Below are 16,367 nucleotides of genomic sequence, written 5' to 3'. Positions count from 1 at the left end.
GAGTCAAACGAATATTCTCAAAACCAACCTGTAATAATAATGAGCAATGGCAACAGATCAAGGCTGTACAACTTTGTCCCTGGTTCAATTTCTCAAATACAAATCTCATTCCAATAAATTCATGTTTTTTCCTTCTTCCTGTGGTTTTACTACAATTCTTTATCGGTGTACAAGATTTTGTCCCTACTACAGTCCTAAATATTTCATGGTATGACTGACAGTGTTACACTACCATTATACACTCAGTTTTAGAAAGCTATTTTGAATTCCACTCTCTCTCCCTAACCAAATCATATCTTTTCTTTAATTCTAAACTATACATCTGATAGACAGAATCATAACTTCAACCAAAAAAGGGGGAGAAATTAGGATCTATAGCGGCTGAAGCTCTTGCTCGGGCCCTACTACGCCAACAGGCTCATAGGAACTCGTGTCCCTCCGTCTATATCTCCAAATCAACCATGTGCTTCCGGCAGCCAATCCAACAACTAAGGTAACTGCTACTCCAATAGTCGTTATAGACCAGAAGTGTTGCTCCATCCATGTCCTGTATGGAGAAAACAAAACTGTGAAGCAACATATGCATACTACACGCTAATGCAATCAACGTAACTGATTGATAGCGTTTTTTAGGACCATATAACCTACCAGGCTGAAAGCAAATTATCAATATATCAGAAGACACAACAGAATACAGATACGACACTTAATTAGCAGTCACGGCAGTTTAGATGTGAATGCTAAGCTTTGAAGGAACTTTCCCTGAGAATCTATCAGTAAATGTAAGCGTCATGTTTATTAATTCTTGCTCTTTCATTAGAAAACCTTTTTACCTATTAATACCAAATGCCCAGATCCAGTGATGATATATTTGAGAAAGATAAGTAATATGCTAGTGGAACCTTATGTGTCCTTTTAAATGCAGTATATTAGAACATATTAGAACTTGAAGACTGTTAATATGCTGTTAATATAGTTAGTTAAAGAAACTAAAAACTGCTACTGTTATATTTGTTTTCCTTTTACTGTTATCCGTGATAACTAACTGTACATACACCTATAAATCTCCTCATTGTTCATAAATAAAATGAGAGAAAGAGTTCTTCCATTCTTTGTTAATACAGTAAGAACTGAAAGTATACACTCAGGAGTATATCTCACTTCTTTAACGGGGGTTCAACATTCAATTCAACCAGCTGATAACTTCCGAATTTTTCAGGAAGTTGCAATTCATGTTCCTTCAAGCGAGAAATTATGTCCTGCAAATCATCATTTAGAGTAAAGAAATAGCTAACTTATGATATTCCAATTTATTTTCTTCATACAAATAACCTGGGCACTTAAGGACTAAGAACTTTTACCATCGCCGTGGAATTAGATATATAACCAGCCGAGTCAGCAGGGAAGATAGCCCATCTAATGAAGATATCAGTTTCCCCTGACGTAAAGTTCAGCACGTGAACCTAAAATCAGACAATTGGCAGTATTGTGTAAGCAAAACTTGAAACATAAAGATATAGCAACAGTACTGCAAGTCTTAATAAAGTCAAGCATACGCACTCATCTTAAGTTGAGTTCACCCTATTAATTTTTGCCTTTTACGGTATTATCTCAAGAAAAGAATTAGAAAGCACCTAATCAAACGATTACTAACAATGGTGCCAGGGGAGTCGACAACAGATAACATGAATAGTGAAAAAGTTAAACCTAAAATCATTATTACCTGTGAGACACTAACTTCAAGTTCATTGGCAATAAATTCTGCAAGCTCAGTGATGTTAAGCTTCACGGAGGATTGGTTGACATGAAGCATCATATTAAATGTTATCACTCCAACCTGAAATTCACCTATACATTGAAACAGAGGGAAACATAAAACACAAGAAAATATAGCAGAGATAGTACATAACTACGGCATTAAGTAAAAGTCATCTGGATTATAACCTTGAAACCATTAAGCAAAAAGAAATTTCAACTTAAGAAATAAGATAAGTTACTTAAGAAGTGTTTGGTAGACAATCTCAAAATAAAAATTTGAATACAAGAGATTCCAAAAACAGAGTTATTGTTTTCAAATATTTGTTTGATGTCAAATTCAGAAACTGAATTCCAATTTAAGCATTTGTTCAAATTGTGTTTGATAATGTATTTATAAACCATAAAACTAGTTGTACTTATTCACTAAAATATTAGGTTAAATATAAACTATCATTAATTAACTTACGGACATATTTTATAATAAAAATTTGTATAATTTTTATTTTTTCACATCATTTATAATACATTACATAGTATATATTTCAATTTAAAACAAAAATGAATTGAATTTACACAATGAAGTACTATGTTTATTAACATTGTTATCGTTTTTTTAATAAAATTCTGGATTTTAAAATTTCAAATGCAAAACCTAGATATACTGAAAACATAAAAACAATGTTCTAAGATCTTCACAGTTTGGATCATAGAATTCAAAAAGCAATTTTTAAATACAGAATCCAAATCATCTACCAAACACAATCGTGAACTCCATGAATCTACAAACATATAACATAATCCATATTATCTACCAAACATGTCCGTACTAACGTCGATAGAGAGAACTCATAACAATAAACAGCAAAATTCATACAAACGAACAGTAAAATCCTACCAGAAAGAAATGGCACACTTGGAGAACCAGGTGGAGGAACTTCTTTACTCGTATTCGGAACATGGGAAGGTAAAGGAGCAGGTGGAGGAGCAGGAGAAAGATAATGCAGATTCTTCCACAGCTCAGAACAGTTAGTCTTCCAAAACCCAATTGTGGAGTTCTCTCGGTTATAAGTGACAAGAGTATTGCGAACAATAATTCCTGCCGATGGAAAGAAACCATGCAGCTTTACTCTTAAGAAGTACAATTCGCTTTGTTAACTTTGATGATTGTGATTATTAAACACCTAACTTTTATCAAGGTGTGCAGTATAAAACCATCATATATACACAACCATAAAAAACGCAAGAGAAACACAATGTATACAATGCAAAAGAAAATTATTCCCAATCCAGGGACGCTTTGCCATACCTCCCAAAAGTGTTGTCTGATCATTCCCATTTTTAAAGATCCCCAGACAATATGCACCACTAACCTTCGTATGCTGCAGAGATGGTTGATGAGAAGAGAAAGTATGTACCATTTATGTAAAACTTACGACAAAATATAGAAAATTAGATATATCATAACAATTCATTAGAGAGAGAGGGAGAGAAAAAATTAACTCAAAGATGAATACCCGGAATAAGTAGTTCTCTGGAGAAAGTGAAATTTTCTGTCCATTGGCAAAAACCATATCAACCTCTGGAAAAACTTTTGGAAGTTCAGTGACATCCCTATCACAAAAGAACAATTGCTCAACAATCAACCCAGAAAGGATAAACCTAAAATAGGGTGCTACTAGCAAGATCTAGAAATACCTTCCAGCACCAGAGAAACAAATATCTTTGAAATTCGGGTCAGGACCACTGATTTGTTTCAGGAAACTAATTTTCTTCATTATCTGCAAATTAAACCATAAGTTAACAAGGGTGCACCAAGTTTTGTAATAAAGAGCTGCCGAATAGAATGGAGGAGAAAACCAGGAATATGTATCAAGTCAAGAAACCATTTAATTGAACAAAAAAGTTAGTATTTGCAAAACCCATGGAAAGCCATTGAAAAGGGCACTTCTATCTTTTCGCTAAAAGGAATAGCTTGTAAGAACTTGGTATCGATTTCAAAATAGACCAGTAGATCAGATGTGTTCATTCAAAATTAAAAAATAAAATAAAACTGTGCCCAACTCCTACATGAGTCAATAAACTGGGAGTCAATAACAAAAGCTAAGTGTCAAATCTATTGAGTCACCTACTAGAGAACAGCCATAAGTATGAGAGAATCAATTGCAGACCATAACGATTATATTTGTATTGAAGAGATCTCCAAATAGGTATTGAAGTTCAAATGAACTGATTACAATGTAAGAGCTCATCGATAGTTTCATCAACAAAATGTGATTATAAGAAATACTTCAAGAAGTCTTCATTCAATGATAAAATATAGAGGTAAAGAAAATATTCAATCAATGCAGAATGGTAAAAGATGAGATAATGAGACACGTGAATTAAATATTGGGACTGAGTAAACATAACACTTGATCAATCTGATTAACACATAGTCAGATCCAAATATCCTTTATAGTAGATTTCTCAACAAGCATTTATACAGTTTCAATGACTTTGAGGTGTTCTTGTTCCAAAATTCCATACCATAATGCAGAATGAATGAGATACTGAATCTTATTGGTGACAGCAGATTGAATCATTGATGGATGTGATAGACCCCAGAGAGTAGAAGAGCACAGAGAGTTAGCTAGAATATTGTGATAAGCACAAGGATGCCTTTAAGTATAAGGAATCATAAGTAGCACAAAATTGATATCCTTTGGGTGAAGGCAAGACCATTTAAGATTAGAAACCAGAGATTAGATGTAGAAGTTGAAAAAACTTACAGCATCCTTGAATGCATAGTAGGCTTTTTCTGGAAAATAAGCATATGTAGTTCCACTATCCAAGATAGCACCATACTTCCCATCAAAAGTCCTCGGATTCAACTTCAATGGTTTCCCAGCAACATGTATTTCCTTCAACTCTATATTATAATATGGGCTGTTTCCATCCCAAAGCTAGACTGTATCTATGAGATGTACACAAATATAAACCAGTGAAAATGAATAAGACAAAGGCAGATTCAAAACTACCATACCTTCGAGATGGGTCTGAGTGGGAAAATACCATACCAGGGGGTGAAGAGATCCCACCAAGAACCATTGCACCCCCACCAACATCCATCCCTCCATAACATAATGAAAATGAATTGCTCACAACACCCTTGCCCACGAGTTGGTCCATCACACTGAGTGTACCACGGCCCAAACCCATAATCCCATCAGCACGTTGGGTATAAAGATCACCACTTTCCATAGTTTCACAGCCAAAGACAGCACGCTGGGGTACAAGTTCACTTTCTTTTCCAAATGACATGACGTCCTCAGCAAGCACACCGCTGCTAGTACTCATCTCTGCATACCTTCTCTCGTATGTACATTGGACTCCGTTCTCATCACAGTTACAATCAGCATTGCACTTAACAGGTTGATATGTGCTAGACAACTCTGGTTGGAACCTTGGATCCTAAAAATAAATCAAGTGAAACTTGTTTTAACAAGTTATATCAGATTATCGGGTATGAATAGAGATGTCAGTAGTTTAAACTATCTGGACACCTATGACAATCAATATTGTTGTATACATAAGACTATGACAATCAATCTAAAGCAACTTGTCTAAGGGAACATGCATTAGCTTCAAATGACTAAACTAACATGATCTCCCAATGCAGCATCTCACAACAACTATCCACTAAACAATTTGCAAGATTACTAGTAATTAGTAAATTGGATGAGATTTGAACTTTTACATGAAAAAAATATTTTGAAGGCTTCATAGCTCATAACAGAATTTAAATCATAATATATGAGCAGAATTTTTCAATAACGTTTTTTTTCTCCGAGGTATTCTCAAGAGAGATTGTACTACAACATTTGGTTGTTAAGATAATTCTTAGGATATAAATCCTAAGTAAACAGCTCCCATAACTTACTCATTTCCTTTTTAAGTCTTTACTGTTTACATTAGCGTTAATTGACGGTTGGTCAACGAAGGGTAGTTTTTCATTTTGGCCCTAACTGTTTTTATCTTTGAAAATCCATACACAGAGTCATTTCCAAAGAAAAACATGTAAGAAGCGAAGATCCCAGATCGATCAGATGGGCGATCTCTAATCTCCCCTTCATTAGCGCTTCGACTATGCTCAATTCTAAGATCCCACGCTTACATCGTACTCGACAGTTATAGACTTATAGATAGAAAGTCTCCAGTAACAGTAACAGTATCTGTAAGCCCAAATTCGAACCGACGAAACAACTTGCAGATATTTAGCTATAGAGAGCAGAACTGAAAGTGAAAACAACGCAGATCAGCAGTCAACCGAAAGAAACCTGATGATTCCCGCACTGTACGCAGTTAGAACATGGAACGTATGTCACAGTACTTCCGGTATCCACAATAAGAGCAAATTCTTGTGGAGGAGACCCAATCCATAAACGAGTCGTGTAATACCTACGAATATAAATGCCCAGAACCTCCAATTCTCAATAAACATATAAACAATTCTAAAACAGAAACGTAAAGTGGAAAATTTCTGCAAGACAGACCCGTTGGTAAGGAGATCATCGTGGAGCCTCATTCGAGCATTTGAAGAGTGGGGCTTGACTAGGTTCTGCAGGTGCCGGAGACGGTGATCACGGTCCAAAACGCGCCGATGAGAAGAATTCGTGGGCGAGATAAAGAGAGGAAGAATGACAGACCGTTGCTGATAGTCAAAATCTCTCGAGTCCACAGAAGAGGAAAGAATCACGGCTAGCAGATTAAAACCAAGTAGAGAACAGAGGAGAGTGGCAGAGTATGAATTCATGGTGTGGCGGTGAGCCGTAGGCGACGGAAGAGAAATGAGGGAAATTGGCGCAGAGAGGACCCGGTAAAATGCCCTCTCCGCCTGCTTCCAAATTACCGAGAATGAATGAAATTAAGCAATTGAACTCTGTTCTTACTTTGCAAAAAAAGATTAAAAAAAAAAAAAATACAAACTATTCAATAATATCAATAACGTATGACTTCAAAAAATCGGAAACCAATTCGCTATTCAGATGAAGCCACGATAGCGACACAATGGAAATATACGACGACGCAGAGCACGGTCAACGCCAAAATCACTATTAATTCTATAAATTATATTGATTATGATTGAATTTTTGTCATTAGCATCTTCCATTTTTACTAATATTATAAATTTCAATGTCAAATTTTTACATTTTAAAACTTAAGTTCAAAGTTCAAACATCATGTATTCTCAATTTAATCTATATCATATAAATTTAATAAAATTTATCAAATAAATAAACGATAAATACTTACACATAAAATTATATAAGTTTTGCAATATATTATGATTTAAATTGTTATAAACTTGAAAAAAGTTGACTTAGTTGGTACAAAATTATAAAAACGTTGATTAAATTACTATAAACTAATTTGTTGTTTTGAATGTATTGTTATTATTATTACTGCATTAAAAAGCTTGACATTAGGGCTAGAGGTTCGGCCCCTACATGCAATAAATTCAACGGGCCGGGCTAGACTTAGTTTGTGAGAGAATATCAACAACCATGGGCCTGGGCCTACATTTAGCATGTAAATTTTGGGCTTTGGGCATAGTGATTGCAATCCCTTCTGTCAAATCCACTAATTCCTCAGTAGGACGCTCCCATTCAAAGCATTGAATCAACGAGCCCAACACAAGCCCAATCATTCGTAGGCCCAAGCCCTCTCCTGGGCACCCCCTCCTCCCCAACCCAAATGCCATCAAATTGAACTTGTAATTTTCACTTTCCACGTCGTTAAATCTCTCTGGGTCAAATTTTCTCGGGTGGGTCCAGAATTTGGGGTCGTTCTGAATGGCCCATATGTTGATGTATAACATAGTGCCACGTGGAACGTGGTAGCCTCCAACAGAGCAGTCTTGTGATGATTCATGAGGTACTAGCAATGGAGCTGGAGGGTACATCCGAAGTGTCTCGTTGATGATGCCACGTAGGTAAGGAAGACGTGCCATGTCGGATTCTTCCATTAGACGTTTGTGTCCAACTTGATTGTCGATTTCAGTTTGTGCTTTCTTTAAAATTTCTGGATGGTTTAAGAGAAGAGACAAAGCCCACTCCATTATGCTCCCTGACGTCTCTGTACCCGCTACCAACATAAGCTGTTCATATGAACGATATAAGTATATCACTAATAAGTATTGGTTAAAGTCTAAGAGATTTTTTTTCTTTTCTTTTTTTTTGCTATTTTTATTAATAGTTTAACAAATTTTCAATTTGTTGTAATTGGACAGAAATTGTTGTTTTCATTAGGATCAAACTTCTGAGTTTCCAAGAAGTTTATTTTATGATATATTTATTATACTACCCGAAGCCATTTACTATTTGACAAAATGAAATTGTAAAATTACATTTTGGAACCAAAAATGGAATCAAAATGATCCCATGTTCTTCCAATTTTATATTAATGTATATTTTTTATGATTCTGTAATTGTATTGTTTTTAATCACATCTTTGTTTTTTCCTAATATTTTAATTAATGTAAGTTGACTTAGTACCAAAACCGATGTGACAATTATATAGTTTAATTGTTATTGCACATATTATATTAGCTAAACTTTAATAAAATAATAGGAAAAAGTTAACGTCCTCAAAATCTCATGTATCTATGATATATTTAATTTTTGAGAAAAATGTGAAGTTTATTTTTTAGGATGTAAATTGTTGATGGGTTGTTTAACTTTTCAAGAATATTGTTAATTTGCATGTAATAATGGAGAATGATAAAAGGAGAGAGAATAATTACTAGCATTAGTGCTCTGATAGTTTCATCGGTATATTGTTCAGGTTCAGATTCTTGCAATTCTAATAATACTTCAATCAATGTCTTCTTCCTTCCATCACGAAAAGAATAGTCGATTTCCGCAATTCTTCTTCTTCGATGTTGCTCGATTAAACTTTGCATCAAAGCATCTCTTCCATTTTGACAATCAATCATCTCTTTCTCCAAAGTTGAATCAAATCCCAACCATGACATTAATGGAATAAAATCTCCCATATTAGATTTACCAGACAACCGACTTGACTCAGCTTGTAATTCCCTAAATAATTTTGCCTCTTCAACATCGTCTACATCATCGCCATAAAATCGTTTTCCAACAATCATCCTCAACATCAAGTTGAAAGATAGATCAAAAAACACATGTTTCATGTTAACTACTTGGTTTTCACGTTTCACAAGTCGTTGAATCAATGACCTAACCTCTTCAAAACGAACAATATAAAGCATGTGAAGGCGATGGGTGGACAAAATTTCAACGGTACAGATTCGACGGAGGTTGCGCCAATGGTCCCCATAAGATGACCATACGAGATTCGTATTGTTGTATCCGAAGCACTTTGATAATAGGAGATGAGGCCGATTTGCAAAGATGATGTCGTTCTTAGTCAAACACTCTTCTGCTGCCGAAGGAGACGACACGATCAAGACCGAACGAGATCCTAATCGGAGAAACACAACCGGACCATAGCGATTAGAGATGTTGTACAGAGCGCGGTATATGGGCTTGTTCAAAAGGTGGAGATGGCCAAGGATAGGTAGTGATGGGAAAGGGGTGGGTGGGAGGTTTCTGATGTTGTGGAGGAAGTGCTTTGTTAATAAATACAAGACAAGAAACGGAGGGATGTAAAGAAAGATAGCTCCCATAGTCATAGCCATAGCCATAGCCATGGGGTTGAGTTTGGCTGTTCTTATGAAGATTGCTTCTGTTAGAAATTGGAGCAGAGACTTAAGCATTTGGTCAACTAGATGAACCCAAAAGGGGAATATATAACCAAATGGACCAATGAGGCTGAGGGAAGGGTAGTTGCAAGTTCAACCAACCTCTAGCCTGAAGCCATTCGGCAACAAAATATACAATAATAAATACTTCATTAATATTTTAATGAACACTACGTCATATGAAGATAATTTAAAAAAGCAAACCGGATTCTTTATGTATATTCCACATAATTGTCAAATTATAATGTATCATGTGACTGTTTCTTTTACTATTTATATTTTTATTATTATTACTGAGTAGTTTCTAATAATCAATATTGTTATCTAATTTGTATAGTATAATCTTCTATTATTACCAAATAACTATTCTTTCTGTGGTTTTGCAATTCAACAATTTAAGGAACCCTTTTGTTTTGAAGTTGTCTAACTTGATGTTTAACAATTGAAGATGATATAGCATTGTTTATCTGTACAAATTTTCTCAATATGATACCAATCAAATAACTATTTCATGGCAATCAAGATAACAATCAGATAACAGTCACAAAGTAAGTTAGATATTCAATCTTCATGAATAAAAAAAATTCAAATCAACCTGTTAATGAATCTACACTCTTCAATCTTTAAAAGACTGTCAAACTGTGTCCATTGCACTTGGAAGGTCTATTGGGCTAGGGACAATTCACCACCGTATATGAGAAATTTCAAAACGAATGTGAAGTCATCATCAATACATAAAATATTATAACATCAACGGAAGGTTAAAAAACATACTTTTGCGAAAAATCAGGTGAAAATCAAACGTGGACCAAAAATGATTTGGAACGTGAAATTAAAGAAAGAAAGAAAAAAAAGAAGAAAAGCAAATCCAAGTTTTTAAAAAATTATTAATATTATTTATAATTATATATATATATATAAAGTAGACATTTTAAAAAGTACCAAAACATTAAAAATATTTTAAGATATATATAGTAGAACTCTGCTTTGCTATATTTTATAAATATTTTAAGATATATAGTAGAACTCTACTTTGCTATATTTTATAAATAGTTTTAATTTTTATTTTTTACTCTTAACAATTCTATTTTATAATAAGAAGTAGTTACGTAAATTTAAAAAATTGGACCAATAGAAATTTTGCCATTTTTAGAAAAAGAAAGAACAAAAGAGAAAGAAAACAATACAGTTTTAATAAAGAAGAGTTGTAGTTTCTTTTCGTATTGATGTGTTTTTTAGAGAATCTAAAATCATCTTTGTTTAGATAAAAAATGAGGTATGTTTTGCTATAAATACAAAAATTAAAAAACTAAAGTCACGATTGAAAATATATGTGTATTCTGCTACTTGTGTAATTTCTCTTTTAACTTCTTTCAATATACTGTATAATTATAGATTATAGATAAAAAATATTTTTTATCTTGAACAAATAATTCCAACCTTTAACTCGCATAATATCAACATTGTAAAGTATCCCTAAAACTTTTCAATTTTGATTACAAAAACATAGTGTTAATTCTCTGTATACATAGTCTTATTTTGTTATCAAACTAGCTTGTTGCATCAAAAAATTTAACCTAGATTTACACATGTTTTGAAAAGAAAAGAACTCTGGAATCCACAATCATGGGTTGGATTCTTTATGAGATAGATGAAGACGATGAACAATGGGTCGAGGCGTACATTTAGCTTGCAAGCAATGAGCCTTAGGCATAGTGAGTGCAACACCTTCGGTCATATCCACCAACTCCTCCCCAGGACGCTCCCATTCAAAACATTGGACCAATGCGCCCAATACAAGCCCAATAACTCGAAGAGCCAATCCTTCTCCTGGACACCCTCTTCTACCTGACCCGAATGGTATTAGATTGAACCCGAATTTTTCATTCTCTAAACTCTCGAACCTATTTGGATTGAACTTTCTTGGATTATCCCATATCTTAGGGTCGTTGTGAATGGCCCATAAATTCACAAACAAAATAGTGCCACGTGGGATATGATATCCTCCAATAGTACAGTCTTTTGATGATTCATGTGGTACCACTAATGGAGCCGGAGGATACATTCGTAAGGTCTCATTGATGATGCCACGTAGACTAGGAAGGTTGGCCATGTCAGACTCGTCAATCAAACGGTCATGGCCAACTTGATTGTCAATCTCATTTTGTAGTTTCTTTAAAAATTTGGGATGGTTCAACATAAGAGATAGAGCCCATTCCATTGCAGCAACTGATGTTTCTGTACCTGCAGCCAACAAAACCTGTTCGAGCACACAATGATTATAAAAAACATAATTTAAAAACATTTATCAAGATAAAGTCCAAAAGGGGTAAGAAATGATTGATTACCAGCATTAAGGCTCTAATAGTTTCATCAGTATATTGGTCCGGATTGTACTGTTGTAGTTCTAATAATACTTCAATCATCGTCTTCCTCCTTCCATCTTGAGATATGTTATTAGATTTATTTTGATCAACGATTCTTTTCTTATGTTGATCAATCAAATTCTGCATAAAAGTGTCTCTTTTCACATGGCATTCAATTATCTTATTTTCTATAGTCGAACCAAATCCCATCCACGATACGAATGGGATAAAATCTTGTAAAATGGACTTTCCACCCAATTGACCCAAATCGATTTGTAACTGCCTAAATATCTTTGCCTCGTCTACATCGTCCACATCCTCACCATAAAACCGCTTTCCGACGAGCATTCTCAACATCACGTTATACGTCAAATCAAAAAACTCATTCTTCATGTTATGAATTTGGTTTTCATTATTTGCGAGTCTTCGAATCAAAGATTTGACCTCTTCGAGACGGAACATTGAGAGCATTTGAATGCGATGGGTGGACAAGATTTCAATGGTGGAGATTCGGCGAAGGTTACGCCAGTGGTCCCCATAGGAAGACCATACAAGGTTCGTATTGTTGTATCCGAACCACTTGGATATAATGAGACGAGGCCGGTTCGCAAACACAATATCGTTCTTGGTTAGACATTCTTCAGCCGCAAAAGGAGACGATACCACAAGAACTCGGCGTTGGCCGAACCGAAAATACACAACCGGACCATAGTGGTTTGAGATCTCCGCCAAAGTCCGATAGATTGGATTCTTCAAGAGATGGAGATGGCCGATGACCGGAAGTAAAGGAAAAGGCGTGGGTGGAAGATTTCTGATCTTGTGAATAAGGTACTCTATTAATGTATACAACACAAAGAATAGTGGAATGTATACAAATATAGACTCCAAGACTCCCATACCCTTTAGCTTACAACTCTTTGTCCAAGTTCGAATACTTTTAGCTTGAAATGAAAGTTTAACCAAAGTATTTAAGTTAAATAAAAGGCAACAACGGTCATTGTAGTGCTTGGTATTTCTTGTCTTATTTCTTTTTCTAAGTGGTGGTTAGTTGTTTACATACATTGAAATTCATATGGGTACAAGGACTACAGGCCACAGGTTGGAAAAAATATATATAATTTGGTTGTTTTTATCAAATTAATACATACATATATGTATATGTTAGATGTATATGTCTACATATATTAGATGTAGATGCATGTCTGTGTATATACATTCATATGCATGTCTATGTGTCTACATCCTATGCATGTACATCCATATGTACATACATATATGTGTTCATATATTAGTACTAAATAAGGAAAAATAAATAATCATGGATTGTGATGTGATGTAGACGGCCGGATATAGCCGGAATTTTGTCATTTACCTACCTAGAAGAGCATAATATCAATGGATAAATGATGCTTTTTCTTTCAACATCCACTCAATTTAAATATCTCATAAAGAGTACTTTTGCTTCTACTAAAATATAGGACATCAACCAATCATCACGTAAACAAAGAGGCAAAAGAAAAAAGAAAAATAGGACGTCAACAAATTGGAAATAACGTAGGTGTTTTCAACTACTACTAAAATATGTAAAATTTATGTACAGAATTAATTGTTGTTGAACAACATAAACAAGACCATGCATTTTGAATTAGATTTGGGAAAGCAAATGTGTGGCATTTGAACGTGGCCGGCAAAGGGTGCGAAGGGGGAGAGCTTTCGGCAAGGTCAATCCACCACCTTCGCTCATATCAATACATTCTCCGTCCATTGACTCCCATTCAAAGCATTGAATCAGCGACCCTACAACCAATCCAATGACGCGAAGCCCCAAGCCCTCGCCGGGACACCTCCTCCGCCCAGCCCCAAATGGCATCCATTTGAACCCCTCTCCATCCCCTCCGAATCTATCTGGGTTAAATTTCCTCGGCTCCACCCATACGGTGGGGTCGTTTTGAATGGCCCATACGTTGACGAATAACATTGTGCCAGCTGGGACATGGAACCCTCCAACGTGGCAATCCTCTGACGATTCGTGTGGAATCAGTAATGGGCCTGGCGGGTACATTCGAAGAGTTTCGTGGATCAGGCTACGGAGGTAAGGAAGGTGGGTTAGATCTGATTCCTCCAGGAGCCGATTAGTTCTTCCAACTACGTCGTCGATTTCCATTTGGGCTCGTTGAAGAGAGTGTGGGTGGTTGAGTAATAGTGATAGAAGCCACTCCATTGTATTGATGGAACCTTCCGTTCCAGCTAATAGCAACACCTACAACAATCCAATTTCATTTGGGACGATTTGGTTGATTTAAGGAAAAATAGAGTCGGATTACATATATTTTCATATGTGTTTAAAATAGTGTTTCAAAATCTATTTGGTTATGTCTTTTGAATAACTAAGAGAGAAATCAAGTTAACTCACGAGCATGAGGCCTCTGATATACTCGTCCTTATAATACTGAGGTTCCTTTTGTTGCAATGAGAGGAGAACCTCAATCATAGTCTTTTTAGCATCAGTTTGAATAGAAGAAGAAGAACTATAAGCATTATTCATTTTCTTCCGATGTTCTTCAATCAAACTCTGCATCCAATCATCTCTCTTAATCTGTAACTCCCTCAATCTATTTTCAATCCCTTTAGATAATCCAACCCATTTCACAACCCTTAAAAAGTCCCCCAAATTAGTCTTGCCGCTTAATCGAAACGTCTCCTCTTGTATCTCTCGAAATCTCCCCGCCTCCTCCGAGTACGCTGCCACATCTTCCCCGTAATATCGTTTTCCGGCGATCATTCTCATCGTGATATTGAACATCACTTCGAAAAATTCTGTTCTCATGTCTACGACGTCGTTTTCAGCGTTGTACAGTCTCCGGATCAGCGTACGGACTTCATCCACGCGAATACTTGAAAGCGTTTGGAGGCGGTGGCTGGAAAGGATTTCTAACGACGAGATTCGACGGAGGTTTCGCCAATGCTCGCCGTACGGTGCCCACAGGAGGCTTGTGTAATTGTACCCGAGGTATTTGCCGCTAACGAGACGAGGTCGGTTGGCGAAGATGACGTCGTTTTTGGATAGGCAGTCCTCGGCGGCCGACGGAGATGAAACGACCAGGACTGAACGGAAACCGAATTGGAAGAAGACGATTGGGCCATGACGGCGGGAGATCTCCGATAAGGTCCGGTGGAGGGGTGTTTTAAGGAGGTATAGTTGGCCTATAATGGGTAGAGAAAGAAATGGGCTGGGAGGGAGATTTCGGATTCTATGAAGGAAGTGATTTGTGAAGATTTGAAGTAAGAATAAAATCAGAAGATGTAGGAATGGGATCACCATGAAATTTACCTGCGAGAATCATTTGTAAATTATAACCATGCTAGTTGGGTTGGTCGAAGTATCATTGAGTTCCGTTTAAATTTTTCAAGTTGCTTTCTTACCTGCAAGTCAATTCGGCAATTTAGTTACACTGGATGTTATATTAAATTTATCATCACTCAAAAACTTAGATAATACTTAAATATAGATGAGTGTTATACATTCTATTAAATTTGTTTTTACCTCTAAGTTTAAACTAAAAAATGGGTTTGATGGAAATTAAAAAAACTAAATTTATGTGATCTAACATTTTGTTTAAACTATAAAAAAATTAATAGAAAGTTATATTATTTTAAAACAAGAAGAAAGAAATAATGGATATATAATTGTATATAATTTGTATGGTGAAATATACGGCCAATTATATACAAGTTGTAAAAGAGTAAATTATTGACAAAAAAAAATGTAGAAAGAAAATGAACAAAATTGAAATCCATAATTGAAAGAAAAAAAAAGTTATATGGATCTCCGTAAATTAAAATTAGATAAACTGACCTCGTGAGTAATCGCTTCTGTGATTCCTTGTAATTGATTCAGATTTCATAGAAACTAAATAATTAATGAAAAAAATGAATCTTTAGTGAAAGAGAATCCTGGAAGACAAACTTAGATATATGAACAAAGAATATAATATTTACATTATTCATTGTAAACTGAATGTCCTCTACAACAAAATCTCAAAAACAGTATCAATACTGAAAATTTCAAAACTAAAATGTTAAATGAATTAAAGAAGAAAAACGTTACCATCCATGAACTATCTTCCATCCGAAGAAGAAACATTAGCTTTCTTGGTTGGGTGAAAACCAAAAACCCATAAAACCTCAAGTCACGAAGAAGAGCCAGAAAAAATCTTATACACAAATTCCTTTCAAGTTTCCTTAAATATCCTGAAAGAGAAAAGAAATCAATTAACCCAGTGAGGGCAGAATGGTCATTTTATGGGCAAAATGGAAAGGGAAAATTTATCTCAAATCCACTGAGTGTACTTTGAATAACCAATCGTTGATGTAGACAGTGAAGTGAGACAGATAATTCCCCATTCTTAAACTGAATTTTGTTTCATTTGCAGTTAATTTTCCATTAATTTGAAGATGTGTGATGGTGGGTGGTAGTGAGGATGTGA

The 16,367-nt window shown here is 35.3% G+C and overlaps 4 protein-coding genes across 6 annotated transcripts; all 4 read right to left on the bottom strand.

Annotated features, from left to right (window-relative positions):
* Positions 1-12: 12 nt before the first annotated feature.
* LOC101208466 (aspartic proteinase-like protein 2) lies at positions 13-6,703 on the bottom strand. The gene is made up of 12 exons (XM_011655841.2): positions 6,291-6,703; positions 6,075-6,195; positions 4,781-5,208; positions 4,527-4,683; positions 3,454-3,536; positions 3,273-3,369; positions 3,065-3,137; positions 2,654-2,854; positions 1,724-1,848; positions 1,362-1,463; positions 1,162-1,259; positions 13-547 (listed from the first exon to the last, which is right to left on the bottom strand). Exons 1-12 carry the CDS (start codon positions 6,548-6,550, stop codon positions 373-375), a joined length of 1,920 nt encoding a protein of 639 aa, XP_011654143.1. The 5' UTR covers positions 6,551-6,703; the 3' UTR covers positions 13-372.
* Positions 6,704-7,166: 463 nt separating this feature from the next.
* Positions 7,167-9,600, bottom strand: LOC101208224 (cytochrome P450 81Q32). The gene is made up of 2 exons (XM_004141350.2): positions 8,540-9,600; positions 7,167-7,894 (listed from the first exon to the last, which is right to left on the bottom strand). The coding sequence occupies exons 1-2, from the start codon at positions 9,527-9,529 to the stop codon at positions 7,256-7,258; spliced, it is 1,629 nt and encodes a 542-aa protein (XP_004141398.2). The 5' UTR covers positions 9,530-9,600; the 3' UTR covers positions 7,167-7,255.
* Positions 9,601-10,960: 1,360 nt separating this feature from the next.
* Positions 10,961-13,189, bottom strand: LOC101207981 (cytochrome P450 81Q32). The gene is made up of 2 exons (XM_004141349.3): positions 11,863-13,189; positions 10,961-11,774 (listed from the first exon to the last, which is right to left on the bottom strand). Exons 1-2 carry the CDS (start codon positions 12,775-12,777, stop codon positions 11,139-11,141), a joined length of 1,551 nt encoding a protein of 516 aa, XP_004141397.1. The 5' UTR covers positions 12,778-13,189; the 3' UTR covers positions 10,961-11,138.
* A 208-nt stretch (positions 13,190-13,397) lies between these two features.
* Positions 13,398-16,146, bottom strand: LOC101207735 (cytochrome P450 81Q32). 3 transcript variants are annotated; one of them, XM_011655840.2, is made up of 4 exons: positions 15,989-16,146; positions 15,737-15,790; positions 14,294-15,303; positions 13,398-14,140 (listed from the first exon to the last, which is right to left on the bottom strand). In XM_011655840.2, the coding sequence occupies exons 3-4, from the start codon at positions 15,200-15,202 to the stop codon at positions 13,526-13,528; spliced, it is 1,524 nt and encodes a 507-aa protein (XP_011654142.1). In that variant the 5' UTR covers positions 15,203-15,303; positions 15,737-15,790; positions 15,989-16,146; the 3' UTR covers positions 13,398-13,525. The 3 variants fall into 3 exon arrangements, with proteins under 3 accessions (XP_011654142.1, XP_004141396.1, XP_031739532.1); XM_004141348.3 differs by having other exon boundaries at positions 14,294-15,211; XM_031883672.1 differs by lacking the exon at positions 15,989-16,146 and having other exon boundaries at positions 15,737-15,960.
* Between the last annotated feature and the right edge of the window lie 221 nt (positions 16,147-16,367).

Source organism: Cucumis sativus, chromosome 4 (assembly GCF_000004075.3).
Source record: "Cucumis sativus cultivar 9930 chromosome 4, Cucumber_9930_V3, whole genome shotgun sequence".
Lineage (NCBI taxonomy): Eukaryota > Viridiplantae > Streptophyta > Magnoliopsida > Cucurbitales > Cucurbitaceae > Cucumis > Cucumis sativus.
The sequence above is the reverse complement of the archived record's forward strand: the minus strand, read 5'-3'. Positions and strand labels throughout refer to the sequence as shown.

Coding starts and splice junctions, on each gene's coding strand:
- LOC101208466 (XM_011655841.2), bottom strand. CDS start 6,550: ATGAATTCATACTCTGCCACTCTCCTCTGTTCTCTACTTGGTTTTAAT. Junction 2,855..3,064: donor TCAGACAACACTTTTGGGAG/GTATGGCAAAGC, acceptor TTCCATCGGCAG/GAATTATTGTTCGCAATACT. Junction 1,849..2,653: donor AAGTGTGCCATTTCTTTCTG/GTAGGATTTTAC, acceptor TTCAATGTATAG/GTGAATTTCAGGTTGGAGTG.
- LOC101208224 (XM_004141350.2), bottom strand. CDS start 9,529: ATGCTTAAGTCTCTGCTCCAATTTCTAACAGAAGCAATCTTCATAAGA. Junction 7,895..8,539: donor CTATCAGAGCACTAATGCTA/GTAATTATTCTC, acceptor TCATATGAACAG/CTTATGTTGGTAGCGGGTAC.
- LOC101207981 (XM_004141349.3), bottom strand. CDS start 12,777: ATGGGAGTCTTGGAGTCTATATTTGTATACATTCCACTATTCTTTGTG. Junction 11,775..11,862: donor CTATTAGAGCCTTAATGCTG/GTAATCAATCAT, acceptor GTGCTCGAACAG/GTTTTGTTGGCTGCAGGTAC.
- LOC101207735 (XM_011655840.2), bottom strand. CDS start 15,202: ATGGTGATCCCATTCCTACATCTTCTGATTTTATTCTTACTTCAAATC. Junction 14,141..14,293: donor ATATCAGAGGCCTCATGCTC/GTGAGTTAACTT, acceptor GGATTGTTGTAG/GTGTTGCTATTAGCTGGAAC.